This window comes from Lepidochelys olivacea (genome assembly GCF_965140295.1).
Source record: "Lepidochelys olivacea isolate rLepOli2 genome assembly, chromosome: 25".
Classification (NCBI taxonomy): Eukaryota; Metazoa; Chordata; order Testudines; family Cheloniidae; genus Lepidochelys; species Lepidochelys olivacea.
In genome coordinates, this window is record NC_140435.1 from 14797461 (window position 1) to 14815263 (window position 17803).

The 17803-nt window shown below is 45.9% G+C and overlaps 1 protein-coding gene across 2 annotated transcripts in view; it reads right to left on the reverse strand.

Annotated features, from left to right (window-relative positions):
- SBNO2 (strawberry notch homolog 2) overlaps positions 1–17803 on the reverse strand; it is a 108077-nt gene that overhangs the window by 16120 nt on the left and 74154 nt on the right. For both annotated transcript variants that reach the window (XM_084614662.1, XM_084614663.1), the window contains 13 exons: positions 14026–14109; positions 13269–13365; positions 12514–12674; positions 11883–12016; positions 11285–11375; positions 9298–9441; positions 8576–8693; positions 7877–7982; positions 7106–7259; positions 5312–5488; positions 4352–4449; positions 1493–1575; positions 210–410 (listed from right to left, as the gene is read on the reverse strand). In XM_084614662.1, the coding sequence (XP_084470788.1) occupies positions 210–410; positions 1493–1575; positions 4352–4449; positions 5312–5488; positions 7106–7259; positions 7877–7982; positions 8576–8693; positions 9298–9441; positions 11285–11375; positions 11883–12016; positions 12514–12674; positions 13269–13365; positions 14026–14109 (1648 nt within the window). The remainder of the gene's footprint in view (positions 1–209; positions 411–1492; positions 1576–4351; positions 4450–5311; positions 5489–7105; positions 7260–7876; positions 7983–8575; positions 8694–9297; positions 9442–11284; positions 11376–11882; positions 12017–12513; positions 12675–13268; positions 13366–14025; positions 14110–17803) is intronic.

Here is a 17803-nt window from a genome sequence, read left to right on the forward strand (position 1 = left end):
TCCCCGGGGAGACACCTGGAGAGGCGCCTCTGTAGCAGAACTTCAACGCTGCTGTCCCACGTAGGGTGCTAAGCAAAGCCAGGGTCAGATCCATTCGGAATGTTATTCTGCACATGTACGGGACCAGGATAAGCCCAGACACTTGTCCCCTGACCTTTCGCAAATGCCTGGCTTGTCCCTGGCCTGGGAAGGGATTAACCCCAGCTTACCTCTGTCTTCGGATGCAAAGCCATTGTAGGTGTGTTCAACAAAGATGACGTCGTCATTGTCGAACAGGGACTCCGGGGAGGAGTTGAAGTCGCTGTCCAGCCCTACCTCCGAATCAGTGCTGCTGTCGTCGCTGATCTTGATCACGCCCGCCATGTCGTACATTCCTTTCAGCACCTTTGCACAGCGGCCTTTCTGCTTCCCTGTGAGGGAGAGCGAGCCACATCAGCACGGGGGGGAGAGTGCCCAAGGGGCAGGTCAGCACAGAACAGCAAGCACTGGCTCAGAGAATGGAGGATAGGTCACAGGGGAGCTGAGGTTGCCCCAAGCGAAAGGCAGATCAGAGAGGCAGACGTTTGGGCATGGGGGGAAAAAGAGAGAGAGGAAGAACAAGCCAGTCTTTTACCAGGGCTGAAGACGGCCACATGGCAATGTGCAAACTGCACCTTGCTCTCACCTGGCCATGCAGCTACTTTCCTCTTCTCCCCTTGGGGGGAAAGAACCCACAGGCTCAGCTATCCCTAAAGGAAAATCTTTAGGCAAAGAGAGGGGCTGGTGCATTAGTGTTTCAGGAAGGAAAACCAGTCGCATCAGGACTGAATTCCCAGCACAGTGAAAATGCCCCAGCCATGCAAGATATTACAGATCTGTTTGTCTCAGCTGGCAGAGAACCCCAGCAGTTTGCCAGGGCAATCTCTGTAAATCAGTCTTTACCACTCTCTCCTCTTCCCCCTTTTCCCATATCCCACTTCCCAGGTGTAACCATGGGCATGAGAGCTAGGGTCCAACCTTCTTGCAAAGGAACCCAGCACAGAGGGAACACAGGTTGTACAGGAGACAGTTCTTACCTGCAGCTGCAGCCAGGAATAGGGTAGATAACTGAGTATTTTCCAGGGCACCTGCCACCCTATATGTAAGGGGCAGAGGAGAAAAACCCCTTGCTGCAAGAGGGCCTCAGATATGCAGCTGGGAGTCTAGCAAAATCTGCCTGTCAGTCTAGCAGTCTGCACTGCAGGGGGAAAGGGGCATGGCTACTGGGCAATCCCAGGGGCTAGGAAGTGATTTGGTGGAAGGGAGGTGAGTTGTGGGGGAAAAAGATGACATGGAGAGCTGCAACTAGCGACATGCCTAGGGTGAGAGACTGTAGCAAGGGATCTAAGGGAGGGCAAACCCAAACCCAGGCAAAGCATGAAGTGGGGAAGGGAACAGGAGATGAAAAGGCTGATAGCTGGGGCGAGGCGGAAAGGCAGGAGGTCAGACATTGGGCGGTGGAAGGTGGTCTTACGTTTTCTTTTAATGCCAGTTCCTTTTTCTCTCTTTCTTTTGGTTGAAGGAAAGTGCTTCTGAATTAGTGATAGAAAGACGCCTCTGAAAGTAAGATGCAAAATTTATTCTAGCTACCAGGAGTAGGAACATCTACTGGTTATAATGTATCAATGGGTATTTAGGAGATCGCTATATTTATGGGAAAATGGGCTAAACCAAGCATTCTCTAACTGTTAGTGATTCTGAACAATTATCGATTAGTACAGCTTGGATCTGAGGAATCACATCAACTCGAATGGAGAGGAGGAGGAGGCTGGCTGCAGCATTTCACCAGAGTGTTCTGATGGAAAACTGTGTGAGTGAAGCGAGAGAGCTTGGCTCACTCCAGCAGGACCTCAGCCTTACAGGATGCACACTGAGTGAATGCTGTGTGTTGCTGCACACGGGGAGAAATGCTCTCTGCTTTAGACTGCCTGCTGCTCCTGCTGAATGGAGGCAGCACAGCAGTGCCAGGGTGCTGTTGCAATAGAAACACAAAATGCTACGGGCATCGCACTGCTATGGGACCGCCCAAAACAGCACAAACTTCAGAGAGCAACTGAGAGCAAGGTTTAAGTGTGACGCGCTCTATGTTTGGAAGTTGTTACTGCAAAATCCAGTACGTTCCAACAGCCAACATCTTCTCTGGGTGTGATGTGGCCTAGCAGTTCCAACCCTGTGCCGTGTAACTGACCCGCCTGAAATGGCGGAGACTCTGGGTCCCGGTTGTCTAACGGAATGTGCTTTGATTAACCTAAGGCGGAAGTGCTTGCCCGCAGGGCAAAGGCCAGTGACAAAACATGGAACACACTGTGGGTCTAGGTGGATGGAAAAATCAGAAGAGGTGGAAATCAAATGGATGCTTTGGTGGGCTGTACTGCAAACGAAAGAGTAAATGCTTCAATGCTGGCTGGATTGGGAGGGACTGGGCCATGTGCAATGAAAAGGCAGCGCTGAATGAGCTTGGGCTGAAACAAATGTTGAAAGCAACAGCTGAGAGGTATGGGCATGATTCCCACCTGCTGTGAGACAGGGGTACTTGGGGAATAAGGAGGGGCTCTCAGACCAGACTGGTCCACCAGGAACGGTGCTACAGGGACTGAGAGACACCACCAGACCCTGAAGGAACAGAGGGGGTAGGAACAATTGCTATTATGTGGTACTGGAAAGGCCCTTTGCCCTCAGTGCCAGGCTGGCTCTGGGTACAGAGCTGAGACCCAGAGAAGGCTGAGAGTCACTTTGGTTCCTTCAAGCCAGGATTCAGGTTCTGAGTCTCCTCGCCATGAAATCCGGCTTGCTATTCTTCTGGCCATCCGTGTTCTCTCCTTCTCCACTGGAATCCCCATTAACAAAGTTTTATAGACTCCCCTGCACAAACAGCAAGCAGCCCTTCCCTTCTTGTTTTGTCAGCAACTGTTCCTTTGCAAACACACTCCCCTAAGAACACCCGCCTATTGCTGAAGGGCTTCAGAACCAGGAAGCTGCAATCAGACACTGTGAAGCAGACACATTAGGAGATGGTACTGCCCAGCAAGTAAACGTCTGCCCCACAGGAGGGGGACGGAGCTGGCCAGCACAAGTGGTCACTAACAGCACCACCTTTGAATAAGGAGTCAGAGGGGACCATTATGATCCTCTACTACGACCTCTTCTGGCCTGTGTTATGCAGATATCCAACTCAAGTGAGAAACCAACTTAGCTGCTGAAGCCTGACTTGCTTCAACTCTACAGCAAGTAACAAGCGAGTATTTGCTCTGGGGGAGTGGGGTGGAATAGGCCAAAACTGAGATACCCTGGAGGAGCAGGGATGATTGGCACTTCGATAGCTCACACCAAGTCTAGCTCGCTCCAGTTGTTTTCATCAGCAATAAAAACTGATGCAAACAAAAATAATCTAACACAAGCCCTGCTGATTGCACAGGCCCTAAGGAAACGTAACTCACCTGGGTCTTATATCAGTCAGGCAGTTTGGTTTCCTGCCACCTGATGTGCAGGGACAGTTAGGTTCATGGAATACGGGATCATCTTCAAAAGCACCTAAGTGAGTTAGGTGCCTAAGTCTCATTGAAAGCCAAGGATTTAGGCTCCTACAGTGCCCACAATACTTTAGAAAATGGGACTCAGTGCTTTTGAAGATGTTCCCCATTGTCCACAGCTGACTGTGCACTGGGTACAATCAGCTCTCAAATTAACTAAGGCAGAAATACATAAATCAAACCACCACAAACTAGTGCGTTACTGGGGGAAGGCAATCTAATGCTATGTTCTGCTTTGGACTGATGCTGAAAGACAACGTTCTTGAAACCAGGATTTTTGGTGGGACAAAAAGAGATAGTCCAAAATCCAGGGATGCCATCTCACCTTACAGCATGTTTGTAAGATCTCAAGATCTGTCTCTGAATCAGATTATTGCTCACTTATTTTTCCACTTCTCAGTTTTGAGGGTCTCATTTTTCAGAGTGGGTGAGATGGAAGTTCCCACAGAAATGCGTGTGCACCTGTTGTGCCCATGCAAATCTGTATCTGGGTGCACAAATCAGGCTATTGCACATCTGGCAGTCCTCGTGTGCACACAATTACTAAAGCTGCGTGTGAAAGAGCAGGAAAGACCACTGCACTCAGATTTCAAGGCTCTTAGTACAAAAACTCACTTTTGGAAACACAGTGTCTTAAAACAGTCCAGCATAAGTGTCCTCTGTATGTGAAGCTCATTTAGGATTCAAGGAATTGCATTCACAGGACCATAAAGTACAAGCAGCCCCGGTACAGAGCCCTCCTCACTGTGCCTTTGAGCCTCCCATGATTCCTGCCCTTCAAAGCACAAGGGGGTTAAACTCACTCTGCAGCAGAGACAAAACAGTTTAGGTGCCCGTCATTCTCGTCCAAGACCTCCCTGGTGCGAGCTTCTCCAGTGGACTGGAGCCCGATGACAATACACTGGGGAGAAATCAAAAGGGCAGCACGGTCGTGTGTTAGCGAGATGAGGTCACGCTACATTTTGCAGGGCAGCAACACTCTCAGCAAACCATTATCAGCTCAAGAAGAGATTACATTTCACAGTTTGCCAGCACCTTCTGCATTGAACCCCAACTCTTCCCAGATACACACAGTAATATCTTGGCCCTAAAACTGGGTTCCTGCTGAAGACTTTGCCTGTCATTGCCTGAGGTTATACGTGCATCCACGATGTTAAGAAACATTGTTACGATGCTTTATTATTACAACTAATTGATTTCCCCAGCATCTCTCTCTGAAATTTCCAAAGCCCATTCAAATGAATGCAATGCCAGGTATATTTAACCATGCAGAGCTGGAGAATCCAGTATATCTTTCAACTCTAACTCGACTCAGAATGCTGTTTCAAGTAGGTTTGCTCATGTTTACCATAAAACAGCACCAAAAAACATCAGCATTCATTCTGAACTGTGGGACATTAAGCACCTGAAATCCTGGTTTCACCTACGGAGGCTAGACGCCTTTAGGTCAAGGATATAAGAAGATATATGCTACCTTTTCACTGCGTACAATCACGGACTAGTGTCCAAGTGCATGAAAATACCCTCATTCCAGTTTTTTACCCCACCCTCCTCTGTTTGTACAGAGGTTGTGTTCTATACAATTCATGTTTGGGCCTCAACATTCAAAGAGGTTTTATTCTGCAGAAAGACAACAGGCATCAAAGATGACTATCACCGGCGATGATTCACCTGAATGCCCACATAAGACCTTGAGGGATGCACAATGGATGTCGTTGGACTAACACTTATTGACCCTTTGCACCTGGCTTCTAATACCGTACCTTGTCCTTTGCCAGCTCCTCCTTGGCAAGCTCAACGAGGCGTCGGACTTTAGCAGCAATGCAGAGATATTTGAAGAAGCGCTGATGAGCGGACCAGAACTGACCCCACAAGGACTTTCGAGACTCCAAGCCAATGATGTCGGCCGCGTGCTGGAACACCGCTATCGCCTCTGCCCACTGAAAGCACAGACAAAAGGGCCAGGTTAATACTCCAGTCCCTAACTCATGTCACCATAACACACAAGGTTATTAAAACTATCAGGATTTTGAATATCAAATTTATTTTCCCTATTTATGCTTTTTGTTTACTTGTGCTCCATTTAGCTAGGACAATGAAGAGACCGGTCAATTTCCACCTTCTGCCCAACACTGCAATGTCTGGGTTGAAAACGCTGCAAGGGAATATTGTTAAATCCAACCAAAGGGCCAGTGATGATGATGTGAAAAAAGCAGCAGCGCCATTGAAATATTTCTTGAAATTTTATAAGCTAACCCCACCCTTTCCTTTTTAAAAAATCAAACCTAAGTTTTGGGTTGCAGCTATTCTGATGTCCCCTTACACCCTCCCATGCGCTGATTCAGGAGGATGATTAAACTCTGTTCCGCATCTCCACAGTGCCTACCACAAAGGGATCCTGATCCATGACTCTCAGGTGCTACCACAAGACAAATAATAATGAATACTAATGAGACTATCAGTATTCAGCACTTAACGTTTGAAAAACCCTAGAAAGTTGTTCAAGAATCACAGAGTAAAAATAAAGAGCCATCTGTTCTCAAGTACGTTTGAACAGATGTTCATGGAATAGGGGATGATGTTGTTTAATTATGTTGTTTAATAGGCGATTTCAGGTGTTTAATGTCCCACAGTTCAGAATGAATGCTGATGTTTCTTGGCGCTGTTTTATGATAAACATGAGCAAACGTACTTGAGAACAGATGACTATTTTTTACTCTATGATTTTTGAACAACTTTCTAATGTGTTTCAAATGTACGTTACACACACATGTATTTCATATATACAGACAACAGCAAAAGCAGACGCCTCCCACCCCATCCTGATCTTGCATACCACCCCACCAGAAAATCAATCCATGCCAACGAGTCTGTCCTCTGCCACAATGTCAACTGAGCTGATCAAATGACTGAATGAGCCCCATGCTCTTGTTAATGATGCAGGAGGCAGTAGTTAAATGGATTCAACTTCTTGAGCACAATATTCCTCTTCACAACCCCCCTCCACATCCCCCAAACCAAAACACAGATTTATACAAAAAGAAAAGGAGTACTTGTGGCACCTTAGAGACTAACCAATTTATTAGAGCATAAGCTTTCGTGAGCTACAGCTCACTTCATCAGATGCATATCGTGGAAACAAATCCAGGTTTTCTCACCCTCCACCCCCCCACACAATCACCAGCAGGAGAGTGAATTTGTGTGTGGGGGGGTGGAGGGTGAGAAAACCTGGATTTGTGCTGGAAATGGCCCACCTGATGATCACTTTAGATAAGCTATTACCAGCAGGACAGTGGGGTGGGAGGAGGTATTGGTTCATATTCTCTGTGTATATATAAAGTCTGCTGCAGTTTCCACGATATGCATCTGATGAAGTGAGCTGTAGCTCACGAAAGCTTATGCTCTAATAAATTGGTTAGTCTCTAAGGTGCCACAAGTACTCCTTTTCTTTTTGCGAATACAGACTAACACGGCTGTTACTCTGAAACAGATTTATACAGTAGCTCTCTGGGGAGGAATGTGGGATGCTGGGGATCTACAGAGAAACACTAGCTCACCAGCTGCGCTGCTTTGTTGTAGACAAGCTCGTACTGTCGATCCAGTGGGATTTCCTCTATCTTGAAAGTGACTCCAGAGAAACTGAGCTGCCTGGCAATGTACATTCCGCTCACTTTCATGTCCATAGCCACGATTTCCATTGCACCAACACCCCTACGCAGAAGAGGAAGAAAGAGACACAGCCAGTGACGAAATTCCTTTCCTTTGCACAGTTGCAGTGTGGAGTAGGCTTGTCTGGAGATTCAGAACCTCTCGGGAGGTTTCGCTTTGGCATCTTGTTTAAGTTGTCTTCAAATAGTAATAGAATGCACCACACAATCCTGGCATTTACATAGCAGGCCTTATCCCCATTTCACAGGTGGGTGAGTCACTTTACCTTTCTGTTTTCTCACACCCTACTGAGTTTGTGACAGAGCCAGAAACAGTGTCAAGTGGCCTGACTGTAAATCCCCTATGCTAACCATTACACCGCACTGCTTTCCTCACTGCCTGGCCCAATAAAATTAATTTTTCCTTTTATTTTGCAGAGATATTGGCAGTTACTGTGGCATTTAACACCCATCATGAAATAGGTACAAAGCATTCGCTGTAAGATTTGTGGGATGGCTTGGAAAGTATTAGCCATACATTGCATATCACAAGGGAGCTGAACCAGCACAGCCAGCGAGCTACTGGTTCAAAGTCAGTGTTTTTTCCTCAACCCAAATGAAGGTTGTTGCCAAATACAGGATTACTAGAAAGGGAAACCAGAAAGGTCTCCCATGACCTACCTCTTTTCAATTGCATGGAGGAATTCATCAAACGCTCTGAAGGGGGTTCCCTCCCCCCAGATCCCCAACCGGCTCATGTAAATCATGTTTTTTGGCTCAGAGGCACCTGTATGAATAGAATGTGCTGTTAGCAAAGACACAACAACTATAAACAGTTTTGCCTCAGGTAACCTCTTCAAGTGATGGGCAGCAGGCCTCAAGTGAACCCTCACTCTGGAGAGCTTAGAAATATACGTAAGCATTTTAAAAAGGAGAGTTATTCCTCACACTTCCACGGTGTCTTTCAGCAGAGGCTTCAGGGAGCTTTAAAAATGCTAATTCTCACAATACACCCACCAGGTCAGAGTCACTATACAGATGAACAAACAGGTAGAGGGAAGTTAAAGCGACTTGCCCAAAGATCACATGGCACGTCAGTGGCAGAGCTGGGAACAGAATCTAGGAGTCCTGCTTTGCATTCCTTTGCGTTAAGATGATACACGGGATTAGAGCATCTGATGCTTCAACACACCCTCTAGGGGTGTCCATTTCTGCTGTTTAAAATTGAATTTTACAACATGTTTTGTTCTTTTTTTTTATCAGCCCCATAGCAGTTAACCTGGGCTATGGACATCTTCCACACGGGGAGGACTAGAGCACTGGGCCACTTCTGCATGTTTACACCTGGGGTCTTGGGAATCACCTGGTACAGACTCTCACCTGTGGCACTGGCATAGACGACCCTAGCTCGAGGCAGTTTGTTCTGAAGGTCCAACACTGCTTTGCCCATTTTAGTGGAGCTGGCATTTTTGGCTTTGTGGCATTCATCAAACACAATCTATAAGGGAATCTTAGTCAAGGACAAAAGGGTGCGCAGTCTGCTATGGTCATATAAATAAATACTAATGCTAATAATGATTGGGTGAAGAGAGAAACATACGATCCATCTCCTTCCAGTGGAACTGAACCACCACCAAACATCCAGGGCGTGGACCAGCTCCATAGCTGCATGAAGCCTTGTACTCCATTCTCCCCTGGCCCCGGCTTTCCAAAGTCTGTGGTAGATCTCCACCCTCTCTGATATTTCCTATTGAATGATGCCCCATTACCCAAACACACACCAAGGTGTATGAATGCTGAAAATGCTTGTTACTCACAAATACACCCGACTCTCCCCATGCCCACCCGCTGGCACTGGTGGGATTTTCAAATGGGCCTCAGTAACATAAATTCTAGTGACTTTTAATGGGAACTGTGCTCCTAAATCACTTAGATTCTTCTGAAACGCCCACCCGTTTCACAGCTACACTGTTTTCTGGAGAACGGAGGGCTTTCCCCCCTTACACCACTGGAACATCCACCACAAGCCCCAAGCTGATCTCGGTGATCTTTGTTCGCTGTGAAAGCACAATTACAGGCATGTTGCTATTTCTCTAGGATACAACTCCGTCAAAGTTCTCCCTGCACCAGTCCAAAATCTGCTTTAATCGCGTCCTGTGCTGTCCGCCTGCTTGGCTTTCACCAATCAGAGCAGAGTAAGTGGCAAATAGGACTCCTTCTGAGGTAGCTGTGTCACCATATTTAATCTACGGGGGGGAAGGAAAAAGAAAGAGGACACTTACAATGCTATTTATAGCTCATTTTATTCCATCCCCTGTCCAAACCCAAAACTGATGAAGGCAGATGACTTTTTAATGTGATGATACAGGGTGTACACATCTGCTTTATATAAGCAACTGCTACATCACAGAGCCCATATGGGAAGAGAATGGTCAAGAAAGCTGGCTAATAACGGACTTCTTTAATGCTAGTATTTGGCACAGAGATTCCATGATGGCAAGGACTTTACATTCCTAGATATATCCCTCCAATCATCAGCATGTGCACACATCTGTATGCATTTTAACGAAGAGTGGAAACTTTACTTGGACTTCAATTTCTTGGCTGACCGAAGTCACTTAATTCTTTTTAATCAACAATGTAGAAGGCTTAATGTGTTTTTATTTTAAATATCCTCTCCTCTGGTTTGTTTCCTTTTTTAGAGATGGCTTCCTCTTTTGCAGAGATTGAAGGGGAGATTATTGTTTAGCTTACAGGATCATTCGACTTCATCTGTAACTAAGTTAACTATAAGAAGGAAAAAAATATGCCTCAATGTGAAGAAAGTGCTATTCAGAGCCCTTTTGATTATGAGGACACAGTGGGCTCAATGGACTAATGGCCTGATTTAAGAGGTTCTAACCACATGCACATCCCATTGATTTCAGTGGGAATTCTGGGTGCTCAACACCTCTGAAAATCAGGCCAGAAGCGTTCTGAGAAACTAGCAGGCAGCTTGACAGGTTCAACCGGGCTGTGAATGATCTGGAGACTGGAACAGGGGTATGGAAGATCTTGCTGAACAATTACTACTTAGCAATTTCCTTTAAGCGGCAATTTAATTTTCGTGCCTGCTTGACACAAACTTGAAAGGAGGTGGTTAAGAAATGCACTAACTCAGCTGGATTGAAATTAGATGCATGTTTAGAGAGTCAACAGTACTGCATGCTTGGCAGCCCCTACAGGGAGAAAACTTGGATTTGTATGTCCCTCTTCCCTAACAAGATCAGAAAAGGGCAAGCCCGTGGATGGAGGGGGTGGGGGAAGGTGGCAACTACCCAGGGCTCGGGGGCCCCCAGCCACCACAGTGGTGGCTGGGCGCCTCGGGCCCTTTTAGATTGCCCGGGCGGGCAGCTGAACAGGCTCCTAAGCGAGCGCGGGGCGGTAACGGCATCGGCGAAGGCCGCCAGGCGGGCATGTGGAAGCCCTGGCCATGCCGGAAGAGCGTGACCAGCCGCACAGTTGGCAGCTTGCTAGGTACCAGCCAGCGCAGGCAGCAGCAGCTCACTGGGCATCAGCTGCACAGACCGCATCCACGCAGGCTGGGGGCCCATTGACTGTTCTGCCCTGGGGCCTGGAATTGCTGTTGGCGGGCCTGGAAAAGGGTCACCATGGAAGCACCACTGGAAATTGTGGATTTAGGCCACTTCAGCTGTGGCCTCTGAATACTAAGGTCTTAACAATACAGCTGTACCAGGTCCAACATTCGCCATTACAAAACCACGCCAGGAACAATGAACATGATGCACATGCCACGTGGCCCTTCCACTAGAGGCTGCACTCGCATTGAGCCACGGATTAATACTGCTGCAGAAATCAAAGTACCCAAAGCTGCTACATCCTTGTGATGCAACACAGGAGCCTCACAAGTATGTAACTATGGCAGGACGGTAACAATAACCAGGCCACTCATTGCTATTGTCTGTAGCATGAACACGACCCAAAGGCAAGGACATCTGAGTCGCATGCTTTGCTTAGGACCATTTCATCTACCCGCTGCCAGTAGCAAGCTTCCGCCCCCAGAAAAAGGTCTTGAATTCTCCTCCCTACCTTGTTTAAAGCATGCACAGGAATGTTGGGGGCATCAATGTCCTTCAGGTCTCTTTCAGCATCATACTTGAGATCATTGGAGACGCTGAACCTAAAAGAAAGCAGAGGAGCTGGTTGTCTTGAGGAGACAGCCTGTGTAGAGTTTAGTGCATATGCAAGTATGAGATCAAGAGTTCTGACTACAGAAACGGGAGGTGTAGCAAAACTTCCCATACACCTCAACACAAGACACTACAGCAGCCTCAAGTCCTGAACAGGAACTGCCATTTGTGATAAGATGTGCAGAGATTCTGCACTATACACCCATCTGTTAGGGGCTTGATTCCGCACCACGCAAGTCCAGGGATATCTCCCATCGACTTCAAAGGGAGCAGGAACAAGCTCTAGCGTCCTCTCCACTTGGTACATGGTTTGCCTCTCCAAAGTATTGTACTAATCCTCTACAGCATAAATATTTTCAGCGGACAGGCACAGAGAGGTGGAAATGACTTGCCCAAGGCCACAGAGTGAGTCAGATACAAAGCTGGCACTCAGGAATTCCTGGCGCCTGGCCTTAAGTTAACTTTCCAAGCTCTTACAGTAAAGAAGGGAAACTTACCACAGAGATTTCTTCCTCCCCTTCAGATAATTTTCAAAGATGATCCCAGCAACTGTCCTGCCCTTTCCAACCCCAGCACCATCGCCAATGAGGAACCCAGCTCGCTGCCCGTTGGGTAGTAAAACTTCATGTTGCTGCAAATTCAAAACCAGAATTAGGAATTAACCCTGATTTGCCCTTTGCTAGTGCCTTTCATCTGCAGGGCTCAGAGCACCTCACCGATTAACCCTCAGAGCTCCCACAGAGGCAGGTCTTGCACACGTCTCAAAGTAAACTGAAGCCTGGAGAGTTAAGTGACAATACAGTGGCAGAGCAGGGAATAGGTCCCCAGGGCCTGATCATCAGAAGTGCTGAGCACCCACAATTCTGGCTGAAGTCAATGGGAGCTGAGGGCACTTGGCACCTTTGAAAATCAGGTCCCATGAGTCTTCATTCCCAGTCCCCTTGCTTTAGACAACACGCCCTTACAAGACATTTAAAATCTGTGTCCAAATCCAGTGCTTCCAAGCTCTATTTTCTATACAAGAGGCTATTTGGAAACTCAGCCTAATATCTTATTTAAGAATGGCACAGTGTATTTTTATTACTATCTACCCATGAAAGAGAGCTGAGCAAGGTGGATCTGGCATACCTGGCAGGCATACACGATGGCCTCCAGCTGTAGTGCAGAGAGTAACCCGTTGTCAGCAACTGAGCTTGGAAGGGACAGGGTATAGGTAATGTCAGGCGGGGGAACGCTGGAGAGAGTGCTTGTTTCAACCACGCGGTCCGGGTGCTGCTTCCCAATCTTAGCTGGAAGGGAGACACAGGAAACAGTCAAATAATTGATGTTTGCACTTCTATGGAGCATTTCATCCAAGGACCTCAAAGCACTTAGCATTCGGGTGTTGGGAGGTTTGTGAAGTGTTATCCTCATCTTCCAGATGGGGAACTGAGGCAAAGAGGTTAAGTGACTTCTCCAAGGCCAGTCAGACAGCAGCAGAGTTGGGAATATAACAAAGAGGTCCTGACTATATGTTTCTTCTAAACACTGCACTTTGCTCCCTTTGGCAAAAGGATTCCTGGCAATCCCCAAAATCGCCAGCCCCTTTTTTCAGGGGAAAATGTAGATTGCTGAAAATCTGCTCAGCCCCACCTTCAATAAAAAGCAACGGCCAGATCTGCTGTTAAACCAGGGAGACCCCAGAGACTGGAACAGCATACAGGCTCAGGGAAGCCGGCCTGCAAAGTTTAGCTACAAAAATGTGCATGTAGGGGGCTGCAATGCAACACCAATGTCCTCAGCTGCAAAAAACAGGGAATATTAGGCCGAGCAGCAAGGGCTCCAAAATCAGTTTCCCACCATCTGACAGCAAGGCAAAATGAAAAAGCTGCCACACAACTCACATTTTGAAGGTACATAATCTGCATAGGTCTCTGTGTGCCCCAACTCCTCCGTTTCTTCCTCATCACCTTCATCATCCTCCTCTGCCTGAGTCTGTGACTGAAATTAAACATAATGTTGATTGAATATTAATATCCCTCAGAGCTTTGGACATGTGGTTTTAGGTACATGCCAAGCACCATCATTTAAACCATCCCATCCCAAGCACACAGACTTGCCCCTCAACTTCAACTCATCTCATTGATACAACACAGCAGCACAGGGCAAACTGACTGAGGGGGCCTCTCCCATGTGGTCCAGGAAGTGCACTGCAAGCCACCTTTAGAGCCCAGTCCATACTGTACTAGGGAGCAGCAATAAGAGCAGTTTCTAAGATGGTTTGGCTGGTCAGTGTGAGCAGGACCCAACTGTGCTCTAACTTGAGCCACACAAGGGATCAAAACCAGTTTAGAACATGGCATGGTCCCACTTACCGTGGGTGCCAAACCACATCATTTTAAACCAGAATAGCCTTTAAATACTGTTAGCTAATGTGGTTTAGAGCTCAGTTGTAGAGGAAGCAGATATGACTCCCTCGAATCAGTGAGGCTCCAATGAGGGAAATTTAAGACTCTCTGGGGGAAGGGCAATGGCTAGAGAAACATCTGACTGATTCTTAAATCATGACTTTTCCAGGGGAGACCTTTAGCCAGATCCTTTTTTTCATATCTGGGTAAGTGCCTCTTGCCTGTTCCCGCAGAGTCAGATGCTCTTCCTCACCTGATAGCTTATGAGGAGTGGGGTGTTTGGGGGATGGTCTTCCGAACTTTCTAAGCCTGTGAACGGTCTGCTGGGAGAGAACAGCTGGAATAGAAAACACACATCTGAGAAAGCAGCCTTAATACCCATCCATCCAAACCAACAGTGACAGGTCATGAAAGGAAAGCACAAAATCCACTTTTGCCCTGTGCCCAGGACTGAGGTACTTATATATTACAGTGGCTTGATTCAGGAAGTAAATGAAAATTGCTCTGCATGCCTCTTCCACGTTGTATGCATCACACGCATGCTGGAGAACTAGCCAAGAAGGCTATTTTCCCATGAAGAGTGAGAATGTTTTGTATGTGGACGCAGACATGGCGAGAGTGTGCATGTGTGCTTCCTTCCATGCTGTGAACGTGCCTGCAAAACAGCAGTCTTACCTACAACGTCGTAACAGCAGCATGTGTGTTAAAACGGGTCATCTTGAAATGCCACCTTTGCCCTCAAATGCTGAACACCCCAGGGCGTAGCTTCGTCTTTGACATGTTGTGTTTATTCACCCGCCTTCCAATCATGTTTATGAATTATGTGTACAAATCCTGCCACTTTCAGGGGATTTATAAGTCAAGTATCCCTTTCAACATCTGAATGGTGTTCTCAAGGGCACCATGAGTTCTCTCTGCAGTGGGCATTCATGAACAGAGGGCTGCTTTCCTGTCTGTCTTGGAAGCAGCTCTGTAGAAAACTGCCGCGCCACTCCCGAAACATTGTGGTTTAAGACTCTAAAGCAGTGCTGTGGGTTTTCTCAACACTTTCTGCTCAGCAGCATCAGTGGCTTCATTCTGCATTGGGGAACTCAACCAGGAACCCTGGGAGTCATCAACCAATGGGATCATACTGCAGTATGGGATAGCTGGAGATCTCTGGATGAAAAGTGCTACGTCAGAGCTCATTATGGTCATAACATCTGCAGGCACCACACCAAAACTAGTAAAGAGGGCTCCCAAGACACTTCCAGCTGGGAAGACACAATTGATGAGAACCTTTTTCTGGCTCTGCACTACCAAAACCATACTGGAATTTCCTGAAAGGAAGAACCAAGTCAAGCCAGAAAATCAGGGAGTCCAAAAGTAATCAACTGCTCCACAAGCACCAGCGCTTCCAATTTACAGCCAGAGACGGGTGCCAAGTATATACAGACAGACACCCTCCAAAGGCAGAAGTGAGCCATGGGAAGGTCATAAGCAAACTCTCTATAATTGTTTACTAAGAAAGCAAGCAAGAAAGAAATTGTCCTCCATTACTGGAAGTCTGAGTCAGAATTACCAGAAAGAAGCTGGCAGAGATGTTTGCAGTGCCAACAAATCTGGAGAGCAGGTACAAAAGTTTCTACTCAGGCACTAGAAAAGACTCAGACCTCCCCATTCCATTGGAATGGAAGGGCAGAGTAGCCTCAGCTCTGACAAGGAAAGATGATTCTTTATTGCAAAGATAACCCAGATCTTTCCTTGACTCATGGCATCTTCAGCGTATAAGCTTAGATATACCAATATGGCTGTTGTGTACAGATCTCACTGGTGCCCCTAGATCTTCATCTCAGGTGGAACAGTGTCCTAAAGAAAGTGGTGGATGTCCCACTGCTTGGGGCATTAAGAAAATGTACTCCAGGGAACAATTCTGCAGCGATAAGGAGTTGGACTGGATGATCTAATAGGCCAGTTCCAATTCTAATTTCTACAATTCCTCCCCTTCTCTATTCCGATCCACACACTAGTTTACTCCTCTCTGTAACATATGTTCCATGTAGGAAAATACTGTGTGAAAGATACACACTCCACATATAGGAACAGAGGGAAGAATGCAGGAGAGATGCTCACTTAATAAAGCAACTGACATTTGTATAACTGAATATTCATTTTATTCAATTGTTTCCCTCCTTGTCTTATTTTATTTCCCTTTTGTGCCTATTTCATTAATACAACAATAGGAAATGAAATTGTCAGTTGACAAGTTGACTCCTCTCTGTATAAATATTACTCCTCTGGATCTGGCTGGGAGGAAGTTTTTAAAAAGTGCCTTGAATGATCAACATTACTAAAATGCATTGACAGGTCAAAAAAACTCCAGCTGCATGCTTCAAAGGGTTAATCTTTGCTTTACTGATTTGAAGAACTCAAGGGGTTCTTTAAAATGGTCGTGAGAAATCATATTAGATTACAATGAGTATTTTTAAATGACATTTCACAATCCCCGTACAAATTATGCAACTGTGTTTTGTCTGCTGAATGCCTAAGATATTTTGCGGGGTGGTTTGCCTTCCCACAGTCCCTCTTCCAGAAATGATAAAACAGAACTAATGTGTCATTATAAACGCCTCTTCCCCCTATTAGTTGTAACATCTCATCTGGGATGAGCAAATAAGGCCTGTCATGGAGTCCATCTATTCCCTTCTCAAGGGTGTAGTCACCCACATTCTGAATGGAGGCTCGATCTACAGCATATGGATCAAAATTTATCAGTGAGGCTTAGAAATGCAGAGTCTAATTGTGAAGTGTTCCCCAAATTTTCTTCCTCTCACACTGAGTAAACATCCTCCCCCACTAAAAGGCAACAGATGTAAAATTGAAAAAAAGGAAATGCTCTTTACGTAACCTACCATTTGCTTGTGGAACTCACTGCCACATGACATTATTGACGCAGAGAGCTTAGTAAGATTTTAAACAGTATTAAATACGAGAAATTCTACTGCTACATTAATATGATAAAAAATAAAAGGTCAAACCCTCATGTTTCAGGGCATAAACTAACTACTAACTGATAGGGGTTAGGAAGAAGGTTACCCTATAGGGAGCTTATTCCAGAACAGGCATCTTCTTGCACCTTTCTCTGAAGCATCTGGTCCTAGTCACTATCAGAAATAGGACCCTGGACTAGCAGGACCAGCAATGCAATTCCCATTAGCAGAGTGCATGCTGGAGCCTGGGACATGTCAAAGGGAGATGCTGGCTAATACCTCCTCACTAGCCTTCACTTGTAAAAACTTCCAAAATTAACACATCAGACATTTCGAGCTTTGAAGTTAGACAATGAAATTTACAAGTGTCCTAACAATGCTTCATGACTCTATCTTGTTTCTATGGAAACAGATATTTGATCAACCAAAATGGAATAAAATCACCATATCAGAACTGATTAGGATCACGTCAGGCTGAGTTATTCCTGACATCACACAACTGATGGCTGATTTTTATACTGCAGCTCTGTTAAAGCAGTATATGGCTATGGAAAAGCAAAAACATCTGCAATCTTATGGAATATTAATATTATTGTGGTATGAATACACCAGAGGAGATTATTCACATGATGTTTATCTTGCAACAATCATACAAGCAGTGTAATAATCTCACATTATCATGGGCTGAAGGCTAACTTTCACCTCATGACCTTGCAATACATTGCTCGCTTGTCTTCTTTAATATAATGAAAATTGTGTACTGAAAATTCAGATAAAAAAAACTATACCACTCAGTGCTCTCTATCAGGTGATCTATTTTGCCAGTATACTGCGAATTTCAGACACCTATGCAAAAATGAAACTGAAATCCTGGTGCTGCATGTACTAAATTAACTCATTCCGTGAGGAAATGCTCGGAATGCTCAGAACAATCAATTAAAAAACCCTCAGAATACGGAGAGCAAAGATAAAACAATGTTCAAAACAATTAGCTATTTTTTCCACAAGGAAATCACTGACAAATGGAACGCCACTGAGCTAATTGTCCTGTTATGAACCCAA